The following is a 27,106-nucleotide window of genomic DNA, read 5'->3' as shown; positions in this document are numbered from 1 at the left end:
AGCGACCGCAGGGTCGGCGCGGTTAGAACAGATTTGGCAAGGTTAGTATTAGGGGTGACTGGATGTCCTTCCTGCCGCTATCTCATTGATATGTAGATTATCGCCTGTTATTTTTAATTTTTGTCCACTGTCTGATGTAGTTACCTTGACTTTTGGTGTCATAATTACATATATCGCTGTACATTAACTTTGTTTTGACTATGCATGACAATTAAAAGTTTATACAAATAAAAGGAATATATTATCACATTTCTATATTTGACAAATGAGTCATGACAGCACCTTAGTCCCTGTAATAACCTAATTGCTCTTCTCTGCAATATCAATATTCATTCCATTGAGGTGTATGTCTCTCTCTGTCTCACAGTTCAATGTAATAATTAAGAAATGGATAAATTGTTCCATAACACAAACTTTTTAAAGTTTGGCTAGAAACTATTTTTTTCCAACTGGCTTAACAGACACTGGTCACTGTTCATTTTTTTTTACACACAGACTTAGTTTGGTTTACTCAACAAAGCTTTTTGTCTGGTTTATAACCAAATAATTTAATGTTGCCTGTGTGTATTGATAAATCATCATATATACTGTTTACTTCATGAAATGTATACCAAGTGACTACTGAAAGCAATACGTAACAGTGAGGAGTCATAGCAGAACTTCCTTGAAAATGGTGATCGGGTAATAACAAATGAATTACCAAACAGTCTAGACATGGTGAGGTTGCAAAAGTGGTTGAAGACAGTAGAAAGTCTGAATTTTCAGATGTCGAGAGACAACTGTGGACCTTATTAAGGAAACAAAGGAGGTGGTCCCCACACAAAGGACTAAAACAACACTTAATACAAATGCCATTGTTCCACATCTAGTGAGATATCCAGAGCACTGAAAGAAAAAGCACATACTATCAAGATTAAACAAGAACTCAGAAACTTCAAAGCCAAAGCCACACAAACCACACAATACCACCTCTTCACTTGTAAATAAATCTCAACAGCTCTTTAAGCCATAAGAAGCTCCAGGTTTTGAAAATGTCCAACCTGAGTTCCTAAAAAACTGTAGAAAATTCACAAGTGTGGATGGTTCATTTTTTCACAGACATTATACAAACCAGCAAGAATTTGAATGCTCTAAGACAATCCATATATTACAACCTGGTAAGCCAGCTGATAGCCCTAAGAGGTACTTAAAAGAAGATACCCGTTGACCTGAGACGCCAGCCTCATTCATTATGGGCAAGTGGGAAACACTCAGCACCTGCTCTATAACTCTGACCTCTCCCCATGCAGAAAGCCTCAGAGGGTCAACGATTCCTGTTGGATGAAGATGTGCACCAGGCAGTTACGGGCTTTTTCACCCAGCAGGACATAGTGTTGTGCCAAACAAATATCTTCAACCTAGTGGATGATTACTTCAATGCTCACAGCAATTTTGCCTGATTGGCGTACCCATTTTTCCATTTTTGACTGTTCGGTTTTGAATGGTAAACAATAATCTGAATTTCTAATGAACTACAATATTCAGGATCTTAGGACACTGAATAAAATTTAATTAAATTCAATCCTCAATCCACATTTCTTTTAGGAAAGGCAACCACCCCAGTGTAAGGAATGTCTCCTGAAAGTTCAGTTATATTTGTAGTTATGTTCTCCATCATTCGCAAGGGTCTACATCAACACCTAGATCTATATTCCGTAAACCACTCTGTGGTGCCTAACAGAGGGTACGTCCCATTGTACCCGTTATTAAGGTTTTTTCCTGTTACATTCACATATGGAGTGTGGGAAGAATGAGTATCTGAATGCCTCTGTGCATGCACTAATTATTCTTATCTTATCCTCACAATCCCTGCATGAGCGATACATAGGGGGTTGTAGTATATTCCTAGAGTAATCATTTAAAGCCGGTTCTTGAAACTTCGTTAATAGACTTTCTCGGGATAGTCATCAAGAGTCTGCCATTTCAGTTCCTTCAGTATCTCTGTGTCACTCTCCCAAGAATTAAATAAACCTGTAACTATTCATGCTGTTATTCTCTGTATACGTTCAATATCCCCTGTTAGTCCTATTTGGTGCAGGTCCCACACACTGGGACAATATTATAGAACTGGTCTCCTTTGTAGACTGGTTGCACCTCCCCAGTATTCTACCAATAAAACAAAGTTACTTCTACATCTGTACCCACAATGCAATCTATCTGATCGTCCCATTTCATATCCCTAAAAAGTGTTACTCCCAGGTATTTGTACGAGTTGGCTGATTACAAAAGTGACTTATTGATATTATAATCACAAGATACTACTACTTTTTTGTCATGTGAAGTGCAAAATTGTACATTTCTGAACATTTAGAGCAAGTTGCCAATCTCTGCATCACATTGAAATCTTATCAAGATATGACTGAATATTTATGTAGCTTCTTTCAGACTATACTTCATTAGAGATAATTGCATCATCTATGAAAAGGCTGATTTTACTAATAATATTGTCTGCAAGATCATTAATATACAGTATGAACACCCAAGTGTCCCAGCACACTTCCCTGCAGTACACCCGAAGTTACTTCTACATCTGACAATGACTCTCCATCCACGGTAACATGCTGTGTCCTCCCTGCCAAAAAGTCCTCAATCCAGCCACAAATTTCACTTGATACCCCATATGAAATACAGCATCTACCTGGATGCCTTGATGCAAGGCTTTCAGAACGTCATGAGAAAAGTGTGAGGTTTCAGACAATAATGTGCCATGGCCAGGACTCGAAACCGGGTCTTCTTGCCTACTAGGCAGAAACCCTGACCATTACACCACCACAGCACTATGATTAACATTGCTGAACGAACTGCCCATGTCAAATGCCGTCCCCAACACAAATTTCAATTCATATCTTCAGCTTAATTTCCCCCTATATTGTCACTAAGGGTAGTTCAAGCAGTAATGTTAACCATTGAGCTGTGGTGGTGTAATGATCAGCATTTCTACCTAGTAGACAAGAAGACCCAGGTTTGAGTCCTGCCCGTGGCACAAATTTTAATTCACTCTTCAGCTTCCATTATTATAGTAGATAAAGATGAGACTTAAATGTCTCAGGGAAAATTTAGTTATAAGTTTGTCACAATTGATGTTTTCGAAATTCATGCTGGTTGTCATTGAGGAGGTCATTCTGTTCAAGATACCTTATTACGTTTGAGGTCAGCGTATGTTGTAAGATTCTACAACAAACCAATGTCAAGGATACTGGATGGTGGTTTTGTGGATCACTGTTATTATCCTTCTTGTACAGGAGTGTGACCCATGCCCTTTTCGAACAAATGGGCACCGTTTTTTGTTCAAGGAATCTATGATAGATCACAGTTAGAAGAGCAGCTAGCGCAACCTGACATTCAGTTTGAAATCTGAAAGGGATTACATTGGGGCCTGGAGCTTTGTACAATTTTAACGATTTCAGCTGTTTCTCAACACCACTGACACTAATACTCATGTCATTGATCTTTTCAGTCGCACAAGGATTAAGTTGGGGCAATTCTTCTGGATTTTCCTTTGTAAAAGAACATATGAAAATGAAGTTAAGCATTTCAGCTTTTGCTTTGCTACCCTCAATTTCAGTTCCTGTCTCATTCACTAGGGACTGGGCACTACCTTTGGTGCCACTAACAGGCTTTACATACAACCAACAAACAGCTGCACCTTCACTCAACAATGATATGACAATTAACTACGCACCTGTTGAACTCTGGCAGCAGGTTGTGTGGTGGGCGCAGACGCACGCGCTGAGGCCTGGCGGCTTTGCGGGCCTCAGTGTGTCCTTTGGGGGTAGACGTGCAGACAGGCTGGCAGTCAAGCGGAGAGTCAACCACGGGACTCTGCTCTGCCTCTGGCCGGCTGTCCCTGCGGGAACTACTATCGGTGTCCACATCCTGCCACAGAAACATCCTCTCTTGAATCAGCAAAGGCCCTCATAACAGCTCATCACATGCACAAATCAAAATTTTGCATCATTTAATGTCTTTCCTGTGAATGAAACTGACTAATTTGACAAAAAATTAGGAATAGGTATTTCTGTAATTTATGAGAAGCATTTGATCACCCAGTTCACTGTACAGGGTGTACCAAAGAGATTTATGTAATTTCATGAGATGCCTTATTTCATCTCCATTATATTTCACCACTTATGTATACCACTATTATCATTATCATCGTTGTCTTCACTGTCGTCAGATGATGATGATGATGATGTAGAACAAGAAGAAGAAGATGATGATGGTGGTGATGATGACGATGACGATGATTCTCAAAGGCACATGATACATTGAAGTGATAAAAGTGTTTGGTAGGGTGAAAAAAAGACAATAATCAAATGCAGGACATTTGGCACACTTTATGGTCTGTCAACATAGATCATCGTGATGATGGTGCTCCAATAACTTATATGTTGTTTAAATGTTTCATAAAAATTCGAACCTAGTTGTCTTGAAAATCCTTGAGAAGTACATACTACCAAAGTAGCATTATTATATTTACGTATCAAACAATGGAAAATCGAGGAGGGAATGTAACAGTGTTATGAGAAGGAAACTTGCTATTCACCATATAGCACAGATGGTGACACACACACACACACACACACACACACACACACACACACACACACACACACGACTGCTGTTTCAGGCAACTGAAACAACACTGCGAGCAGCAGCACCTGTGCACAATGGAAGAGGTGATTGGGTGGAGGTAAGGAGGAGGCTGGGGTGGGGAAGGGAAGGGATAGTAGGGTAGGGGTGGCGGATAGTGAAATGCTGCAGGTTAGACGGAAGGCAGGGGAGATGTGGAGAGGGGAGGTAGTGGAAATGGAGAGAAGTAAAAAGACTGGGTAAAATGGTGGAATGAGGGGTGTATAGTGCTGGAATAGGAACAGGGAGGCTGGCTGGGTAAGGACAGTGACTAACGAAGGTTGACGTCAGGAGGGTTGAGGGAACATAAGATATATTACAGCGAAAGTTCCCACCTGCGCAATTCAGAAAAGCTCGTGTTTTTTGGAATGATCCATATGGCACAGGCTGTAAACCAGTCACTGAAATGAAGGATGTCATGTTTGGCAGCATGCTCAGCAACTGGGTAGTCCACTTGTTTCTTGGCCACAGTTTGTCAGTGGCCATTCATACGGACAGACAGCTTGTTGGTTGTTGTGGCTACATAGAAGACAGCACAGTGGTTGCAGCTCAGCTTGTAGGTCACATGACTGGTTTCACAGGGAGCACTGCCTTTGATGCGATAGGTGAATGCGACTGGACTCGAGTAGGTGGTGGTGGTGGTGGTGGTGGTGGTGGTGGTGGTGGTGGTGGTGGAGGTGGGAGGATGTATGGGACAGGTGTTGCATCTAGGCCTATTACAGGAGTATGAGCCATGACGTAAGGGGTTGGGAGCAGGTGTTGTGTAGGGATGGACAAGTATATTGTGTAGGTTAGGTGGACGAGGAAAACCACTGTGGGAGGGGTCGGGAGAATAGTGGGCAGGATATTTCCTAGCGGGCAGGATATTTCTCATTTCAGAGCACAACAAGAGGTAGTCCAAACCCTGGCAGAAAATGTAATTCAATTGCTCCAGCCCTGGGGGGGTGTTGAGTTGGGGGGTGGGGTTGGGTGGTCTGGGGGGGGGGTTAGGGGGGTCGCGGGGGGAGGGGGGGAATGCACCTCTGTAGCCGGACAGTGGGACTTTGGGAGGTGGTGGGAGACTGGAAAGATAAGGCACAGGATACTTGTTTTTAATGTTGGGAGGATAACTATGGTCAGCAAACGCTTCAGTGAGACCCTTGGTATATTTCGAGAGGCGCCACTCATCACTGCAGATGCGATGACCAATGGTTGCTAGGCTGTATAAAAGGGACTCCTTGGTATGGAATGGGTGGCAGCTGTCGAAGTGGAGGTATTGCTGGGTTTGATGTAGCCATCTTCGAGGAAGAGGTCAACATCTAGGAACGTAGTTTTTTGGGTTGAGTAGGACCAGGGTACCCGTGGTCTAGGGGTAGCGTCTTTGATTCATAATCAAAACGTCTTCGGTCCCGGGTTGATCCCCGCCATTGCCTAAATTTTGATAAATAATCAGCATTGGCGGCCGAAGACTTTCGGCATAAGAAGTACGCCTCATTCTGCCAACGGCCTTGTAAAAGAGGGTGGAGGAGCGGATAGAGTTTCAGGGCACACTCTTGTCCTAGGGGTGGGAAATTGCCCCTAAAGGCGGAAGAATCAGCAATGATCAACGACATGAGAATGCAGAAGACAATGGAAACCACTGCATTAAAGACACTTAACGTGTATCCACAGGGCATGTGGCCTGTAATTGAAGGAGGTCATGATGATCTCTCCATTCGCAAAAGATTCCAGAATAGTCCCCCATTCGGATCTCTGGGAGGGGACTGCCAAGGGGGAGGTTACCATGAGAAAAAGATTGAATAATCAACGAAAGGATAACGTTCTACGAGTTGGGGCATGGAATGTCAGAAGCTTGAACGTGGTAGGGAAACTAGAAAATCTGAAAAGGGAAATACAAAGGCTCAATCTAGATACAGTAGGGGTCAGTGAAGTGAAGTGGAAGGAAGACAAGGATTTCTGGCCAGATGAGTATCGGGTAATATCAACAGCAGCAGAAAATGGTATAACAGGTGTAGGAGTCGTTATGAATAGGAAGGTAGGGCAGAGGGTGTGTTACTGTGAACAGTTCAGTGACCGAGTTGTTCTAATCAGAATCAACAGCAGACGAACAGCGACAACGATAGTTCAGGTATACATGCCGGCATCGCAAGCTGAAGATGAACAGATAGAGAAAGTGTATGAGGATATTGAAAAGGTAATGCAGTATGTAAAGGGGGACGAAAATCTAATAGTTATGGGCGACTGGAATGCAGTTGTAGGGGAAGGAGCAGAAGAAAAGGTTACAGGAGAATATGGGCTTGGGACAAGGAATGAAGGAGGAGAAAGACTAATTGAGTTCTGTAACAAGTTTCAGCTAGTAATAGCGAATACCATGTTCAAGAATCACAAGAGGAGGAGGTATACTTGGAAAAGGCCGGGAGATACGGGAAGATTTCAATTAGATTACATCATGGTCAGACAGAGATTCCGAAATCAGATACTGTATTGTAAGGCATACCCAGGAGCAGATATAGACTCAGATCACAATATAGTAGTGATGAAGAGTAGGCTGAAGTTCAAGACATTAGTCAGGAAGAATCAATACGTAAAGAAGTGGGGTACGGAAGTACTAAGGAATGACGAGATACGTTTGAAGTTCTCTAACGCTATAGATACAGCAATAAGGAATAGCGCAGTAGGCAGTACAGTTGAAGAGGAATGGACATCTCTAAAAAGGGCCATCACAGAAGTTGGGAAGGAAAACATAGGTACAAAGAAGGTAGCTGCGAAGAAACCATGAGTAACAGAAGAAATACTTCAGTTGATTGATGAAAAGAGGAAGTACAAACATGTTCCGGGAAAATCAGGAATACAGAAATACAAGTCACTGAGGAATGAAATAAATAGGAAGTGCAGGGAAGCTAAGACGAAATGGCTGCAGGAAAAATGTGAAGACATCGAAAAAGATATGATTGTCGGAAGGACAGACTCAGCATACAGGAAAGTCAAAACAACCTTTGGTGACATTAAAAGCAACGGTGGTAACATTAAGAGTGCAACGGGAATTCCACCGTTAAATGCAGAGGAGAGGGCAGATAGGTGGAAAGAATACATTGAAAGCCTCTATGAGGGTGAAGATTTGTCTATGTGATAGAAGAAGAAACAGGGGTCGATTTAGAAGAGATAAGGGATCCAGTATTAGAATCGGAATTTAAAAGAGTTTTGGAGGACTTACGGTCAAATAAGGCAGAAGGGATAGATAACATTCCATCAGAATTTCGAAAATCATTGGGGGAAGTGGCAACAAAACGACTATTCACGTTGGTGTGTAGAATATATGAGTCTGGCGATATACCAACTGACTTTCGGAAAAGCATTGTCCACAGAATTCCGAAGACGGCAAGAGCTGACAAGTGCAAGAATTATCGCACAATCAGCTTAACAGCTCATGCATCGAAGCTGCTTACAAGAATAATATACAGAAAAGTGGAAAAGAAAATTGAGAATGCACTAGGTGACGATCAGTTTGGCTTTAGGAAAAGTAAAGGGACGAGAGAGGCAATTCTGACATTACGGCTAATAATGTAAGCAAGGCTAAAGAAAAATCAAGACACTTTCATAGGATTTGTCGACCTGGAAAAAGCGTTCGGCAATATAAAATGGTGCAAGCTGTTCGAGATTCTGAAAAAAGTAGGGGTAAGCTATAGGGAGAGACGGGTCATATACAATATGTACAACAACCAAGAGGGAATAATAAGAGTGGACGATCAAGAACGAAGTGCTCGTATTAAGAAGGGTGTAAGACAAGGCTGTAGCCTTTCGCCCCTACTCTTCAATCTGTACATCGAGGAAGCAATGATGGAAATAAAAGAAAGGTTCAGGAGTGGAATTAAAATACAAGGCGAAAGGATATCAATGATACGATTCGCTGATGACATTGCTATCCTGAGTGAAAGTGAAGAAGAATTAAATGATCTGCTGAACGGAATGAACAGTCTAATGAGTACACAGTATGGTTTGAGAGCAAATCGGAGAAAGACGAAGGTAATGAGAAGTAGTAGAAATGAGAACAGCGAGAAACTTAACATCAGGATTGATGGTCACGAAGTCAATGAAGTTAAGGAATTCTGCTACCTAGGCAGTAAAATAACCAATGACGGACGGAGCAAGGAGGACATCAAAAGCAGACTCGCTATGGCAAAAAAGGCATTTCTGGCCAAGAGAAGTCTACTAATATCAAATACCGGCCTTAATTTGAGGAAGAAATGTCTGAGGATGTACGTCTGGAGTACAGCATTGTATGGTAGTGAAACATGGACTGTGGGAAAACCGGAACACAAGAGAATCGAAGCATTTGAGATATGGTGCTACACACGAATGTTGAGAATTAAGTGGACTGCTAAGGTAAGGAATGAGGAGGTTCTACGCAGAATCGGAGAGGAAAGGAATATGTGGAAAACACTGATAAGGAGATGGGACAGGATGATAGGACATCTGCTAAGACATGAGGGAATGACTTCCATGGTACTAGAGGGAGCGGTAGAGGGCAAAAACTGTAGAGGAAGACAGAGATTGGAATACATCAAGCAAATAATTGAGGACGTAGGTTGCAAGTGCTACTCTGAGATGAAGAGGTTAGCACAGGAAAGGTATTCGTGGCGGGCCGCATCAAACCAGTCAGTAGACTGATGAAAAAAAAAGAGAGAGAGAGAGAGAGAGAGAGAGAGAGAGAGAGAGAGAGAGGACCAGGTGAAGCAAATGGGGGAGAAGTTCTTGAGGTTGTGGAAGAATGTGGACACAGTGTCCTCACTCTCAATCCAAATCGCAAAGATGTCATAAATGAATATGAACCAGGTGAGGGGTTTATGATTATGGGTGTTTAGGAAGGATATGTTGGCCTAAGATGGTGCCATGCGGGTGCCCATAGCTGTACCCTGGATTTGTTTGTAGGTAATGCCTTCAAAGGAAAAGTAATTGAGGATATAGATGGTCATGGTGACTAGGAAGGAGATCGTCGCTTTGGAATCCTTCAGGCACTGGGAAAGGTAGTTTTTAATAGCAGTAAGGCCATGGGTATTAGGGATGTTAATGTAAAGGGCACCGTGTGGTAAAGGGATGGGAACTGTGGGAGAGTCAGTGGAGGAAATAGCTGGTATCTCTTATATAGGAGGTTAGGTTCCGGGTAGCACAGGTTGAAGGTGTTGGTCTATTAGAGTAGATATTTTCTCAGTGGGGGCACAGTGACTGGCCACAATGGGGTGTCCTGGGTGGTTGGGATTATGGACTTTAGGAAGCATTACAAGGTAGGAGTGTGGGGAGTGGTATGGGTGAGCAGAAAGATGGACTCTGGGAAGAGGTTCTGGGATGGGCTTAATGATTTGAGGAGTAACTGGAGAACCTGCTGGATTTCTGGAATGGGGCCACTGTGGCAAGGATTGTAGCTGTTGGAGTCCTTCTGCCAAGTAATCCTTGTGGTTCTGGTGGAACCTTTGTCTGCAAGTAAGATTATACGGCTGGGATCAGTTTTTAGATGGTAGACTGTGGTTCTTTCTGTGGATGTAAGGTTAGTTTGCATGATGAGGGATTTGGGGAATGATGGTAAGGGAAGGTCGAGGTTAAGAAATTCTGGAAAGTTAACAGGGGTGATTTGGGGGCAGTGGGGGTGGATCACGGTTGGATGGAGGAGTGAACTGAGTTAGGCAGGATTCATAGGTCTTGTGGATGTTAAAAGTGCAATCCATTCTTGCAAATTTATCTGCAATCCCAAACTTTCCTATGCCTTTCCTTTTCATGCCTCTTATGAAAATTATAATAAGTAATGTTTATTGTGTGTATCAGTTCATTTACAGTATAAGTACAGTAAAAATTGAAAAAGGTTTCTGCAGATGTACTCAAATTCATGACCCTCCAATTACCATTCTGCAATCTTTTCACTGTGCTAACAGCTGCCTGAAAATGCCACTAGCATAAACGACCAGCAGTAACAAATCTAGCAGCCCGCCTTCGAATTGCTTCAATGTCTTCCTTTAATGTGACTTGGTGCGTATTCCAAGCACTCAAACAGTACTCAACAATGGGTCACACTAGTGTCCTATATGCAGTCTCCTTTAAAGATGAACCACACATTCCTAAAATTCTCCCAATAAATCAAAGCTGACCATTTGCCTTCCCTACTACAGTACTTACATGCTCATTCCATTTATTATTGCTTTGCAAAGTTATGCTTGGATATTAAACTGACGTCACTGTGTCAAGCAGCACACTACTAATGCTGTATTCAAAAATCATGGGTTTGTTTTTCCTGTTCAACTGCATTCACTTATGTTTTTCTACATTTAGAGCTGGCTGCCATCCATCACAACAACTAGAAATTTTGTCCAAGCCATCTTGTATCTTGCTACATCACTCAATGATATCTTCCTAAACACCATGGCATTATTAGCAGACTGCTGCTTACCCTGTCTGCCAGATCATTTATGTATATAGAAAATAACAGTGGGCCTATCACACTTCCCTGTGGCACTCCTGTTGATACTCTAGCTCTGATAAACACTCGCCATTACTATTATGCCGCTATTCTGCTGCTATTACGCTATTCTGCTGCTATTATGCTATTTTTTTCTTCTTCTTTTTTCCATAAATACCTGGCCATCCAGAGCTCCCAATACTGTCACTTTCATTTCTGGCCAAGCCCTACATATGCTAAAAATCTAGATGAAATTGGTGGTGATGAGCAGACGCGGTCCCATGGTAAGTGTTGCTCTTTAATCCTAACCCTCATAATGGGTATGTTGTGAACACTCCCTCTTCTAATGTGACAACTTTATTTTGACAGCACTGCATACAAATATTTCTGGTTTCAGAAACACTCCGGCACGCTGTCCACCTCAATTTGCACACTAAATCACTCGATCCAAGTCCTTTAGAAATTGCACTGATGAGTGAAATGCAGCAATCAACAACCCCGCAATTTGGTAGCTCTGCAGGATCTAAATATATATGAGTCGCTTCAGCTGGATATGGCAAAGTTGAAGAATTATATTAATGCATGGTCTCTGTTCTTTTAGCCATGTCCGAAAGAACAGCTGTAATACACATTATGAAAACTCAACTTGTAAGAGGGGGCTGGCCGGAGTGGCTGTACGGTTCTAGGCAATACAGTTTGGAACCGAGCGACCGCTACGGTCGCAGGTTCAAATCCTGCCTTGGGCATGGATGTGTGTGATGTCCTTAGGTTAGTTAGGTTTAATTAGTTCTAAGTTCTAGGCGACTGATTACCTCAGAAGTTAAGTTGCATAGCGCTCAGAGCCATTTGAACCATTTTTTTGTAAGAGGGGGGAGGGAGGGGGGGGGGGGGGGGGAGAAGGAAAAGCAGAGGAAGGAACTAATGATATCAGCTACATGCTACATTGGGACTTTTTGTGGAATCAGTGGTGATGAGTGAAAGTGTGTGTTGGACCACAACTCGAACCCAGGATCCCCCACTTACAAGGCACTTGCATTTACCTCTGCACTACCCGGACACAGTGTTTACCAAAAAGCTGTGGACTATCTCAGAAATACCCCAAGCGGAGTCACATTCTCACACAGTGCCACTGATCCACAGTACCCATCCACATCCTCCAAGCTCTTTAATTTTAGATTCCCCCTGGAAGTCGAATATAAATGTGCACCCACACTGAAGCGTGTGGGTTCATTGCCCATCGAGGAGAATCAATTATATGAATGCAAGGTGTATGTTCTTTTGGGCATGTCCAAAAGATGGGTAATGAATCCAGAACCTGAAGTGCAGACGCATATTTACTTTCGACCTCCAGCAGGAAACTAATATTAGCAAGTGTGGAGGACACGGATAAGGACTGAGAAAGTCTGTGCACTTGTGATAAATACAGTCTCCGGGTGGCGCAGAGGTTGACACAACTGCTAAGTAAGCAACAGATCCCAGGTTTGAATGCCCCTGATTCAGCATGAGGTTCCAGTGCAGCTTATATCATTAGTTCCTTCCATCCTTTTCCTTTCTCACCCCCCCCTCCTCCTTCCACCACCAATTTACATAACAAACTCGAAGAAGTTTGTGAGTTCATTTCCTTGCCGAACTGAGTCAATTATCGAGGCTCAAAGTACTGTTACGTAGCGTCAGCGTGACGTCACCTGTGGGTGACTAATTTTTTGCCCGGTGTGTTTAGTTACTTCAAGTTTGATGACCTTCGTAACGCACTCACCGGTTCCTCTAGTTCCGCCAGCCAGCTGAGTCGCGTGTCTGTGCGCAGCGGGGAGAAGGAGGCGTTGAAGGCTTCGGGCGTCTTGAGGATGTCCGCGTAGGCGTCGGGCTCCGGAGTGGCGGGCCTGGCCGGCGGCAGCTGGGCGTCCGAGTAGCCCGAGTCGAGCGAGGCGGCGCCGGGGCTGGCGGAGGCGGCGCGGCCCGCCCCCACCACCAGGCCCGGCGGCTCGCTGGCCCACGCCTTGCTGGGCCGGCGCCGCCACTCGCCGCCAGATGGCGCGCCGGGCGCCGCTCTGCACCCGGGAGACTCCACCCTGCAAAGCGTTCAGTTTCCGCTCAAAACCTGTATATAGGAGCCGGAGTGCAGACAGACAGTTACTGGAGTTGACACCTTTAATTGCTTTCAGATCATTCATTTCTTCAGCCGGCCGGAGTGTCCGAGCGGTTCTAGGCGCTACAGTATGGAACCGCGCGACCACTACAGTCGCAGGTTCGAATTCTGCCTGGGGCATGGATGTGTGTGATGTCCTTAGGTTAGTTAGGTTTAAGTAGTTCTAAGTTCTAGGGGACTGATGACCTCAGCACTTAAGTCCCATAGTTCAAATGGCTCTGAGCACTATGGGACTTAACTTCGGAGGTCATCAGTCCCCTAGAACTTAGAACTATTTAAACCTAACTAACCAAAGGACATCACACACATCCATGCCCGAGGCAGGATTCGAACCTGCGACCATAGCGAGTCCCACAGTGCTCAGAGCCATTTGAACCATTCATTTCTTCCACCTTATCCTGTGACACGACACTGCTAAACATTTCAGACCAATTTCGATCCTGGTTTCAACCTTTACTCTGGATAAACTAGGATATACCACAGGACACTCACTGGCTCCTATGAATAAAATAGAAAAAAAATACTCCGCAGAAGATTGTCAGTGCAAAAGAACATCCTCTGAGAAAGTTCTCAATTTCGTATGATAAAAAAAATCGAAGGGTATTCTCTGACGGAGTTTCTTCTCACTACATCCCCTCCCTCTTGAGAAGGTTGTCGATGTGTCGTCTGTCGTGTCCGGCAGTCTGTTCTGGAAGAGTTGCACTACGTTTCGATTTTATTTTTATGTGCGGCAACAACTTATGAACGCGATCACGAACACTACAAACATTACAAAATTGCAGCGAAATGCAGGAAGATCTGCAGCGGATAGGTACTTAAGGTACTTAGCGCAGGGAGTGGCAACTGACCCTTAACATAGACAAATGTAATGTATTGCGAATACCTAGAAAGAAGGATCCTTTATTGTATAGCAGAACAAACACTGGTAGCAGTTACTTCTGTAAAATATCTGGGAGTATGCGTACGGAACGATTTGAAGTGGAATGATCATATAAAATTAGTTGTTGGTAAGGCGGGTGCCAGTTTAGATTCATTGGGAGAGTCCTTAGAAAATGCAGTCTATCAACAAAGGAGGTGGCTTACAAAACACTCGTTCGACCTATACTTGAGTATTGCTCATCAGTGTAGGATCCGTACCAGGTCGGGAAGACGGAGGAGATAGAGAAGATCCAAAGAAGAGCGTTTCGTCATAGCGTTATTTGGTAAACGTGATAGCGTTACGAAGATGGTTAGCAAACTCAAGTGGCAGATTCTGCAAGAGAGGCGCTCTGCATCGCGATGTAGCTTGCTGTCCAGGTTTCGAGAGGGTGTGTTTCTGGATGAGGTATCCAATATATTGCTTCCCCCTACTTATATCTCCCGAGGATATCACGAATGTAAAATTAGAGAGATTCGAGCGCGCACTCAGGGTTTCCGGCAGTCGTTCTTCCCGCGAACCATACGCGACTGGAACAGGAAAGGGAGGTGATGATAGTGGCACGTAAAGTGCCTTCCGCCACACACCGTTGGGTGGCTTGCGGAGTATAAATGTAGATGTAGATGCATTTTCTTGCGTATTTATCGAATTTTCGACATTCGGGGAAAATTATGCGAGCCGAATCTTACGATTACGTGACATTTACATCGACTCCAAACCGGAACTCTGTCAGAGTTTTCTAACACCAGATAGTACTATGCATAATGGTCTCGCGCGTCTAGTATGCGTTCGGCCATGCGGTTCGTTCGAGAAACAGATCGCTGGTTTGTAAAAAACCAGTTATTAATTTTTCTTACACGTCTACTTCTATCAGATACAACACAATATAAGATTTATGCTGCGAGAAAGCATGATGATGAACATGTAAAAATATCAGTGACACAGTTGTCTAGTATATACCTAAGTCTTCTTGTACATCAGTCAGAAAACATGGGTCTGCTAAATAACAACAAAAATGTTTTTATTCTCAAGTCGTTTGAAAGGCCGCCCCTTCTTTGTTCATGACATTCGGGAAGTAGTTTTTTCTTTGTTTTTGCCTTCCAAGCAAAATAAATTCTGCCGTTTTTGCTAAGTAAAGCTCCGAAAACTTAATCTCGACAGAACTTACTCTGCTCGCGGTATGCTACAGACCTCACTTTAAACAGCTTTCTGAGAACATTCTCGGGTGAAGTACACTCCTGGAAACTGAAATAAGAACACCGTGAATTCATTGTCCCAGGAAGGGGAAACTTTATTGACACATTCCTGGGGTCAGATACATCACATGATCACACTCACAGAACCACAGGCACATAGACACAGGCAACAGAGCATGCACAATGTCGGCACTAGTACAGTGTATATCCACCTTTCGCAGCAATGCAGGCTGCTATTCTCCCATGGAGACGATCGTAGAGATGCTGGATGTAGTCCTGTGGAACGGCTTGCCATGCCATTTCCACCTGGCGCCTCAGTTGGACCAGCGTTCGTGCTGGACGTGCAGACCGCGTGAGACGACGCTTCATCCAGTCCCAAACATGCTCAATGGGGGACAGATCCGGAGATCTTGCTGGCCAGGGTAGTTGACTTACACCTTCTAGAGCACGTTGGGTGGCACGGGATACATGCGGACGTGCATTGTCCTGTTGGAACAGCAAGTTCCCTTGCCGGTCTAGGAATGGTAGAACGATGGGTTCGATGACGGTTTGGATGTACCGTGCACTATTCAGTGTCCCCTCGACGATCACCAGTGGTGTACGGCCAGTGTAGGAGATCGGTCCCCACACCATGATGCCGGGTGTTGGCCCTGTGTGCCTCGGTCGTATGCAGTCCTGATTGTGGCGCTCACCTGCACGGCGCCAAACACGCATACGGCCATCATTGGCACCAAGGCAGAAGCGACTCTCATCGCTGAAGACGACACGTCTCCATTCGTCCCTCCATTCACGCCTGTCGCGACACCACTGGAGGCGGGCTGCACGATGTTGGGGCGTGAGTGGAAGACGGCCTAACGGTGTGCGGGACCGTAGACCAGCTTCATGGAGACGGTTGCGAATGGTCCTCGCCGATACCCCAGGAGCAACAGTGTCCCTAATTTGCTGGGAAGTGGCGGTGCAGTCCCCTACGGCACTGCGTAGGATCCTATGGTCTTGGCGTGCATCCGTGCGTCGCTGCGGTCCGGTCCCAGGTAGACGGGCACGTGCACCTTCCACCGACCACTGGCGACAACATCGATGTACTGTGGAGACCTCACGCCCCACGTGTTGAGCAATTCGGCGGTACGTCCACCCGGCCTCCCGCATGCCCACTATACGCCCTCGCTCAAAGTCCGTCAACTGCACATACGGTTCACGTCCACGCTGTCGCGGCATGCTACCAGTGTTAAAGACTGCGATGGAGCTCCGTATGCCACGGCAAACTGGCTGACACTGACGGCGGCGGTGCACAAATGCTGCGCAGCTAGCGCCATTCGACGGCCAACACCGCGGTTCCTGGTGTGTCCGCTGTGCCGTGCCTGTGATCATTGCTTGTACAGCCCTCTCGCAGTGTCCGGAGCAAGTATGGTGGGTCTGACACACCGGTGTCAATGTGTTCTTTTTTTCCATTTCCAGGAGTGTATATTCTCCGACTTGCTTTATGCCTGCGGACGTGAAACGTTATCTGTACTTTCAAGTATAAAAGTATATTATCCGTGTTAATCATGCGACCCAGTTTGTTTATTTCGTGCACTGTCTCATAGCGATATGTGAGACTCGCTTTAGCACACTCCGGAACACCGTAAAATATCGTATTTGTGAACCTACCTTCAGCGTAATTAATAGCACTCCCCTTTGTCCCGTCTGGTACGCGTTTTCCAACTAATCCTTTTCTGAGATGGTTGACACCACATCCACATAATTTCTTACGGATCTACAGTCTTGCAAGACCTCTGCTTCCTTTCCTCACAACGCTTTCAAGTTATTCTATCAAGTTAAACAGTGTAACATCCATTGTTAATTTCTTTTGGCTATAAAACGATGCTTTTATGTTTTACGGTTAAAATGCTTAATAAGTGAGTCAGATGGGTCCCTCACGTGGCGGCCGTGACATTTCCGAGGCTCTGGACTGCAGGGGGGTTATAATTAAACTTTCACTCATTGAAAGCCAACCATGTTGGTTGGACTGGAGGAGGTCTTTCTGTTGGAGATACGTCACTACATTTGAGTACAAATGGATGTAAAGGATATTGGACGGTAGTTTCGCAGATCACTTCTGCTGCCTTTCTTGTAGATAGGTATGACCTGCCCATTCTTCCAATCACTGGGTACCGTTTTTCTTGCAGTGATCTGCGGTATGCAATGGTTGAAAGATGTGCTTACACAACGGCAAATCTGTGTAGTGCCTTACATGGGTTCCGTTAGGCCTAAGTTTTAACGATATCAGCTGTTTCTCAGTGTCACTCACAATAATTTCTATTTTCCTCATTTTTACAGTGCACGATATTTAAATTGTGGCAGTACTCTTGGATTTTCTTTTGTAAAGGAACTTTGAAAAAAGGGTTCAGCATTTCGGCTTAGCTTTGCTTTGCTTCCCTCAATTTTAGTTCCTGTCTCGTCCACGAATATCTGGACCCTAATAATGATGTCACTAACAGCCCTTGCAGATGACCAGAATTTGTTTCGGTTTTGTATTGTCCTCCCTAGTCGTTTTGTGATACCATTTGCCATATTTCCCTTAATTAGAGTTGTGCGCAGATGCGGATATCTGCAGTATTGACTTTGCAGACTAAAACCTGCCCCGATGCGGACATCCGCGAATGTGAGTATCCGGCATACAATTACTTCGTGTTTACAAGTTGAATAAAAGCATCAATATTATGAGGCACAGTAAAAGATGTGGTGTACTGTCGTAAACCACGTAACTTGGACGAACTAGGGTTGCGATTCAAGCAGTGTGGACAGAAATTACACTAGACACTTTGGTGCGAAAACGGAATCAATAGTGACTCGTATGGTTTGCACAAAACAAGTTGATATTCGGCGCGGCAGCAGATGGGAACGACCGTAAATGTATTTTCCATTTACTGTAGCTCCCTTCAGCCACCGCGCAAAGTGTCAACTTGGTTTGCGCGGATAGTAACCAGGAATGTGTCGATGTTGGACAAATTTTCTACAACATTTCAAAGTATATATACATTCTTCTGAGACACCACTGTAATCTTCGCTCTATGTTCTTACTTTTATATCACATACGACACAGATCATATTCGGTTTAAAATCAGTGATAACACCAACTTTTATCTCATATATTTACACATACATAATGCAGTGTTTATTACATTGAGAAGTATAGCACATGATGGTCAGCTACCGTAGACAAATGAAGTACATGAATAGCATTTAACAGTATACACGGTGTAATAACTTGTAAAACGACTTCGTTTGCCTTTCTACTGATGAGGAAATATTCTGCAGAAATTTTAGGAAATTCCGTATTAAAGGACTGCTATCCAATAATTAAATGATGACTATGAGGCCCGATTTCGGCAGACAAAATCCAGACCAGGTGCAAACCTACCATCAGGACTACAGCGTACCGAACGTGTTAAAGTGGTTTACAATATGTTAATATTCGTGGATGCGAATAAATGACTTGGAATGTATATACGGATCAAGTGGATGCAGATCGTATTTTTCTTATTCTCGCAGACCTGAGGCAGGCTGGGACCGGGTGTACTTTGGGTGTATCCTTTGTGTACACTTTCAACACTAGAGCTTGTCAGAGTCTAGACAGTTTCCACTAGGATATCTGTATATGAAAATCATTCCTGCTGATTTCGTATGTGGTTACAATGCCATTTCACTATGGCTTATGGACTGTACACTTCCACTTTTAAACAAACACCGCAGTTTTTCAGATATTCACCCCAGGACTAACGATGTGTGTGTCCACGATACACCACACGAAGGGAATTTGTAAAATTACTTTTCCAAATCCATCATGATATACGCATAAAAGCTGGCTGAGGGTTACCTATACTGCGAAGTTAACAACTAGAACTTTTTGCATCTACGAACGATTCCTCGTTTTTGGTATTCCACTGTCAGAGTTACCCCATAACAATCGGTTTATTAATTCTCCACTCATTCCTTTCCAGATTAACGTTTCTAGCCTCACTTTGGTATACTTTTCCATCTCCATAGCCCATGTACAAACGTATCATTAACACGCAGGCTGCCTTTTTATTTAAGATGTTCCTTTTTTCATGCGAACGCAAGTATTGATACGGTAATTTCTACGAAGTAGAGGGGAATGTTATTAAGAGACATGAATATTGTTAAAATATGATTATTTCGAGTGTTTTTTCGAACTTCGTAACAGTTATGGCCCTATGGTAAGCGATCTGTGTCACAATTTTCCTATAAATCAGTAAACACCAGTTTCGAGCATGGATGAAACATATTGATGAAAATAAGAGGGTCGCAGCTAACATCAAGGGCATCCATACAATAGTTTGTAAGGGTGGAGGGGCTAGATCTGGGGGGTATGCAGTATTTTTAATATTCTGGGAGACGAATGCCGACTTGTAAATAGCCATTTAAAAAGTTACAGTTCAGACCATGTTAAAAGGGTGTGTATTACCAATTTTAATTTTTTTTAAAGAAAAACATTTAATTACACTTTACTTCTCCCTTTCCCTATACCCCTCCCCCGGGTATAGACGCCCCTGACTAATATAGAAACCAACTTCGAAGAACTTCATAAGGACACCGCACCAGCGCTTATTATCGTTTCTTACAGGATAGATGAACTTATGCCGAGGCATTGTAGTTCTGTGAGAGACGGCGAACGGCCTTGACGATCAGCTGAACGGGGTAAATACTGTCTTGAAAACAGTTTATAAGAGGAACATCAGTACAAGTAAAACAGGGATAATGGAGTGTAGTCGAAGTCAGCCGCCCCTGAGAGCTAATGTGGAAAGGGGACGATGAAGGTACCATACAGCTGAGGTTTGTTATTTCAGCATCAAAATATCTGACGATGGCCGAAATAAAAGGATATAATACACAGGTCGGCAATAGCAATAAGGGCTTTCCTAAAATTGAGAAATGTTTTAAACATTCAGACAGTATTTGGGGTTTAACTTAAAATGGCAATGGAACGCGGACGATAAGCAATACAGACAAGAGCAGGACAGAAATATGCCACGGAAGAATGCTGAAGACTGGATGGCAGACTGGGTCACTGATGAAGTTGTCCTGAATTGAATCGAATAAATAGGTCGTTAAGATACATCCTAAGACATCAACAAACAGTTAATTTGTTAATGAAGATGCATGTATGGTGTAAAAATTGTAGGGAAATAATATGTTTCATACAATAAGCAGAAGAAAACGGACGTAGGTTGCCATAGTTATGCAGATTAAGACACTTAGACGGCATGCACTAGCATGGAGAGCTGTATCAAACCAATCTTCGCACTGAAGACGATGACGATAAATGGTGTCAAATGTGGTAATCTAAGTATAAAGTATTTGAAATCCCGAATGTATTTTCTTCTAAAGAAATGGTTTATAAAATTTGTGGAGGACGCAGAAGGGCATTGCGAGATTTTCAAGATGGCAGCCGTCTCATACGAACGATGACATACGAAATTTTTGCATCTGGTGACGTAGACTGCGTGTTAATGACGTGTTCGATTCCAGATCAAACCCGATTAAGGAAGCACATTTGGAAATTACTTTGAAATGAATACCCTACACAGCACCAAAGCGACTGCTCCGTAGTGTTATTTGAATTAAAGTATATGCGTTCAGCTTGGAAAATATTTCCCACTAACTCTATTCTTCAGATTTAGCATCAACTAATACGTTCTTTACCCTAACGAGAAATCAGATTTACAGAAAAAAGTTTCATCGAATTCAGAGGACATTTCTGATCTAAACGAGTACTATGCAGAGTTTGAAACAAATTTCTATTACTCTATATAGCAGAAGCTTCCTTGGACTAAATGCATTGAGCTGAATGACAAATACTGTGAGAACATTTTTTTTGCCAAATTCAAGTACAATATCTTTCTCACACACGAAGACAGGCTCACTGGACAAAACGATTAGTGACTTGGCAAGCACCCATGGAGATAAAGCACGATAGTGCCCGTATAGTTCACCATGTGTAACATGGGGGCACAAGGCCGGTGCGACACACCGGCAAAAGACGGCAGTTTTCTTCTGGGTCATTCCATGGCGGAAGTGACGAGTTTCTTACAAGAAAGTACCTAAACTCGAATGGCTAAAACTGAATTAAAATTAGTTTAAACTACGGAAACTTGGCTGTTCTACCACCGATCAAGATGATTTACTGAAACTGCACAAAAATATGCAAACAAAGCGAGAAATGCTTGCTTGACATAAATGCAGATGCTAGCCGAGCCTACGAATCGCGCTGTTGTATTTGACCGCAAACAGCATCTTTGCAATGTCCTTAATACATCGCAAATGTCAGTCCTGGTCAGAACAGTGTTTTGTGTAGTTGTGAGTGACCGTGTCGGAGCTAAGTGAATTCGAACGAGGGCAAACAGTTAGTGCTCCTATGGTGAGTTCTTCCGTAACCAAGGTAGCTTAAGTGTTTGGTGCTTGAAGAGGCATCGTATCGAAGATTTATACCGCATACAGGGCAAGCGGAAAAACATCTTCCGCTAAGACTGTGACAAAAAATAAGACTACGACAGCCGCAAATATCACAGCAGAAATGAATGTCACACTCGCGAAGCCTGTCAGCACAGGAAAAACACGAAGGGAGCTCCATGAGCAGAGAACTGCGGGCGAGCTGAAATTCACAACCCCTCACTAAAAAATAGTGATGCAAACTCAACTTCGGGTCGAGTTTACGCCCAAGAGTGAAACACGGCGGGGGTTCGATGATTTGGGCAGCCATATAGTGGTAATCCATAGGCACCGTTGTTACTCGGCAAGGTCGCATAACTGCTAAGGATAATGTGACCATTTTGGCTGAGCAGGTTCATCCCATGGTACAATGTTTGTTCCGCAATGGTGACGCTATGTTCCAGGACGACAAGGCCCTGTTCATACAGCTAGTATCGTCCAGGTCTGTTTTTTGTAGAGCTCAAGAATGAACTGTCGCATATCCCCCGCCCACTGCAGTCACCAGATCTCAGTATTATAGAGCCTTTGTGGTTTACTTTGGAGAGAAGGGTCCGTGATCGCTATCCACCTCCATCATCGTTACCGGAATTTTCCACTGTTTTGCTGGAAGAATGGTACAAGATTCGCATGAAAACCACACATGAACTGTATTTACCAACCCGAGACGACTGGAACTGTTTTAAATGCCAAATGCTTTGCTATACCGTATTATGCATGCTGCTGTGTTGCGTTGTTGGTGTTTCCAAATTTTTGTCCAACCCGTATATCTATGAAGCTCTGTATTTATGTACATTCAATGTTTGAACATTAACGAATCTTAAGACTATAGAAGCCTAAGTCGCTGAAGCAGATATGTCCCGTAGATTCTCATAGGTCATAAAGGAAGTAATCTCTGACAAATGCTGAACATTTGTTTAAATTATTGTATATTAACATACACAGTACTTATGGACTCACAATTCGCAAAACAAATTGTTTTCCTACGTCCTTCCCTTATTTGTCAGCTAAGTGGAAGTGTGGAGTTTCAGTAAAGAGTAAATCACTGTGCAACGGAACAGCTCGTGGAAAAGACCCGTACAATGTGAGCACCGTGGATTTTGAAGTAAGACTATTATGGTGCAGGTACACCGAAAATTACGTAACACGTTTCAAGTTGCCCTTGTCAAGTGTACATATTGCTCCAGGAAGGAAGATTAGCGTTAACGACTCGTCGACATCGCTGTCATTAGAGACGGGGCACAAGCTCCGACTGTGCCAAGGATAGGGAAGGAAATCGGCCTTGCCCTTCCAAAGGATCCATACCGGCATTTGCCTCGAGGGATTTAGGAAAATCACGGAAGACCTAAATCTGGATGGCTGGACGTGAATTTGAATCGTCGTCCTCTCCAATGCGAGTTAAATTTGCACCACCTCGCTCGGCGATAATGCAATACAAATGTTTTATCACTACATTGACAGTGACTGGACGCTTTCTCAAAACTATGAAGAACACGATTACGTCTGTACTTCTAAAGATGTACTCCCAAACCACGGTACGGTGTGTGCCGGGGGGTACAAAGTGTACTAACCATTTCCCCTCTTCTCTATTCCACTTGCTGACCGTACGCGGAATACAGTCGGCACGCCTCTGTATTAAGCCAGAATTTATTTAATTTTTCCTTAATGGTCATTACGTCAGATTTATGCTGGAGGAACTAATATGTTGTCTCAATTTCTCAATCTCAACGCACTAGGAATTTAGAGTCGGGGACGCACAGCGTTTCCCATTCCAGTTTTCGGATCATTTCTGTGGCACTTCCACCTCTGGAAACACCCGAGTTTGCAGTTACGGTAATTATTTTGAAACGGAAAAACTGAGAAACGGTGTCAGAATGCATACAGAAATGGTGGTGAGTCCATCTTGAAAATATGATGTATACCTCACACTGAATGCCAGTACCGCCACTTACGAAGCACTTACCTCAGAGAAACTACAAGCTGATGTCAGGAATGTTTAAATAACGTCCTCATTGTCATCGAGATGATTTCCATTCATAACTTATTTAGTTTTTGGTAAAGAACTTATGTGCGTACAGCGCGTGGTCTAAACGTGTATCACAGATGTAAATGCAAGATTGTCAGACGCACGTTTTGTTCAAGCATTCAGAAATACCCTTTGCCTCTACACAGAACAAGCACGCTTGTACTAGCATCAGTTTGTGATTCGACTATTTGGAGCTCGTGCGAAGACGATGTTAGTTTTTAAGGCTTTGCCTCTATGACGAAAAAAAGCAGAAGAAGAAACGCGATATGTTGGAGAAAGACCGGTTGATGAAGCGAGAAACATATTCTCACATTAAGAAGTACCCACATGACTGGCGTACTTATTTCAGAATAAACAGAGTAATTATTCGAATCTCCTGTTGTTCGCAACATCTTTGATTAAGAAGTAAGATGCAATTATGGTAGAAACTGCAACATCACACAAAAACTGACACCAATGTTGCCATTTCTCGCGCAGTGAACGGGCTATGAAAACGATCAAATACGCTTATACAGGGTGTGTCTCCTAAGAGTCGTCGGGTACTTGTTCTCGGGTGTTTCGGCAGATATTTGCAGTATTTCTTTTTTGGCCATGTGCAGCTGGAGTCATCACAAACTGTTCATCATGTCATTCATGCGACGTCCAGTGTCTACGAAAAGCGCGAGTTTGTTTCCAGTTACGAATAAAACGATATTTAAAGCGGATTTTCACGTGCCCATTCGATGGAGCGACCCAAAATTAGTCTACTGCGACATTCGTCTTACCGATATGAACTAACAGGAACAGTAAGAGGCGTGTTTTTTAAGTAAGTAACGTTTTGAAATTAAAAAAGACGTGCTAAGATATCTCAATAATTTTATTTTTACATGAAGCCTGTACCTTAATCTACGCACTGACGCCATTACAGTCTGATTCTTCCTTTTTTACGTTGTGTACTGAGTGTTTAAGATGCCTCCGATAATCATGAGTCCCGCCGACTGTCAAGTACGCGCTGTTATAAGATTTCTTAGTGCTAAAAGCCTAAAAGTGCTCGATATTCATTGTGAGATCTGTGCAGTTTACGGAGAAAACATTATGAGTGATGGAATGGTAAGAAAGTGGGTGAGAGCATTTAAAGATGGCCGCACAAATGTGCATGATGAACAACGGAGTGGGCGTCCTTCGGTCTTTAATGAAATTTTGGTGCAGGAAGTGGACAATAAGGTGAAAGAAAACAGACGCTTTGCGATTTTCTCCTTGCGGGATGACTTTCCTAACGTTTCTCGTAGTGTTTTGTATGGCATCGTAGTGTTTTGTATGGCATTGTGACCGAGCACATGAATTACCGAAAATTGTACGCACGTTGGGTACCGAAAATGTTGACGGATGTGCACAAAACCAAACGTTAAGACAGTGTATTGACTTTCCTTGAGCGGTACCACAACGACGGTCATGATTTCTTAAGCCAAATTGTTACGGGCGATGAAACATGGGTGGCCTACGTCACACCAGAACCAAAGCAGCAGTCCATGGAAGTTGAGCAAGGGCATCGTTTTGCTACAATACAATGCCCGTCCACATGTGGCGAATCAGACCAACGATCTCATCACATCTTTTCGATGGGAAACTCTAGATCATCCTCCGTACAGCCCCGATCTTGCGCCCAGTTACTACCATCTACACCTGGGCCGTCAGCGTCTTTAAGACGATGACGAAGTCAAAACAGTGGTGATGCAGTGGTTAACAACTCAGGCGGAAGACTTACATGAGGAGGGTATTCAAAAACTGGTACAACGTTATGACAAGTGCCCCAATATTGACGGAAATTATGTAGAAACGTAGATTAAAGTACAGGCTTTCATGTAAAAATAAAATCATTGAGATATCTTCGCACGTCTATTTTTAATTTCAAAACGGTACTTACTTGAAAAACACGCCTCGTGAAATACGAAGAATAACCAGTACTCCAGAGGCGACAACGAGATGCTGCAGCATGGCAATAGCAGTCAACGCGCCCTTTAATTCGTATCGGTAAAACGAATATCGCCCGAGACTTATTTGGGGCCCCTCTATCGAATAGGCACGTAAAATTCTGCTTTAAAAATAATTTTATTGGTACAAGGAAACAAACCCACGCCTTCCGTTGATACTGGACGTGATTAACAGTATTTGCTAGAGAAAATGTGCCTGACGACTCAGTGGATACTGCATGTAACACACTCGAGTTGACTTGTTTACTTCATCCCTTCCTTCCATTTTTTCCCCTCCTGTAACTGATTCTGGGACAATCGTATTGATAATGATATGTTTACGAAAGGGGTAGATGCTTTGTATTTTATTACAAGTATAACGTAGACAACATTCTTCTTTGCCTTAAAGTAATAAGCTCCCGATTTAATGCTGTAGTAACATGGCTACCTTTCGTACAAGCGAATAAGCTACTGATTTTCTTCATTCCGATCGACTAAGACCGCTACGAAGACTGCTTCAACTGACGTTTGCCACAACGAGCCTGCACATTGTCGGTACACATGCTCAAGCGTTGTTGCTTTGAAATGCTTGCATAAGCTTGTATGACTGTAAATCGATCAGCAGCTTAAACAACCGTAATGTTTGAGCAAAATACGACAGAGAAGGTCAAGCACGCCTGCAGAAAGTATTTAATCATGCATGCTGGTCGGTCTTTCAGTTACATTTTTGGCCGCCTAAGCAGCGTTTCATATTTCCTGACTGAAAATATTGATTAAGTCAGTCATATCCGTACTGTCGTCATACAAAAGCTGTGAGCGGTTGGCTAAGAGAAATGGTACGACGCTTCTCACTTTTTTCGTGTAACCTTTGCAGCGCTCTTAAATGGCCTTGCCTTCTGCCGATCTCTGGACTAACCAAGACACTACATGACGCTTTCAACATTAATAAAAATCATTGTCACAAGGGTGATAAAAAAAATTCCTATGATCGACTGGGGATCGAACCCTAGACCCATAATCAACCACTGAGACTAAACTCCTGCAGCGTACCTGACAAAACCGTAATCAATCTTTCTCGCCATTACCACCAATAAAAGTAAAACAGGGGTAATGCAATGTAGTCGAATTAAATCAGGTTACACGGAGGGAATCAGATTAGCAAATGAACCACTAAAAGTGGTAGATGAGTTTTATAATTTATGCAGCAAAATAGCTGATCATGGCAAAAGCAGGGAAGATATAAAACGCAAACTGGCAACAAGAAGAGCATTCCTGAAAAAGTGATATTTGTT

The 27,106-nt window shown here is 43.4% G+C and overlaps 1 protein-coding gene across 1 annotated transcript in view; it reads right to left on the bottom strand.

Annotated features, from left to right (window-relative positions):
- LOC126413010 (protein inscuteable homolog) overlaps nucleotides 1-26,896 on the bottom strand; it is a 92,217-nt gene extending 65,321 nt beyond the window's left edge. Inside the window, exons 1-3 of the mRNA XM_050082902.1 lie at nucleotides 26,865-26,896; nucleotides 12,852-13,164; nucleotides 3,722-3,915 (exon numbers count right to left, since the gene is read on the bottom strand). Of these exons, the coding sequence (XP_049938859.1) occupies nucleotides 3,722-3,915; nucleotides 12,852-13,164; nucleotides 26,865-26,896 (539 nt within the window). The remainder of the gene's footprint in view (nucleotides 1-3,721; nucleotides 3,916-12,851; nucleotides 13,165-26,864) is intronic.
- Nucleotides 26,897-27,106: the final 210 nt, after the last annotated feature.

The sequence above is a fragment of the Schistocerca serialis genome, chromosome 7, assembly GCF_023864345.2.
Source record: "Schistocerca serialis cubense isolate TAMUIC-IGC-003099 chromosome 7, iqSchSeri2.2, whole genome shotgun sequence".
Classification (NCBI taxonomy): domain Eukaryota; kingdom Metazoa; phylum Arthropoda; class Insecta; order Orthoptera; family Acrididae; genus Schistocerca; species Schistocerca serialis.
The sequence above is the reverse complement of the archived record's forward strand: the minus strand, read 5'-3'. Positions and strand labels throughout refer to the sequence as shown.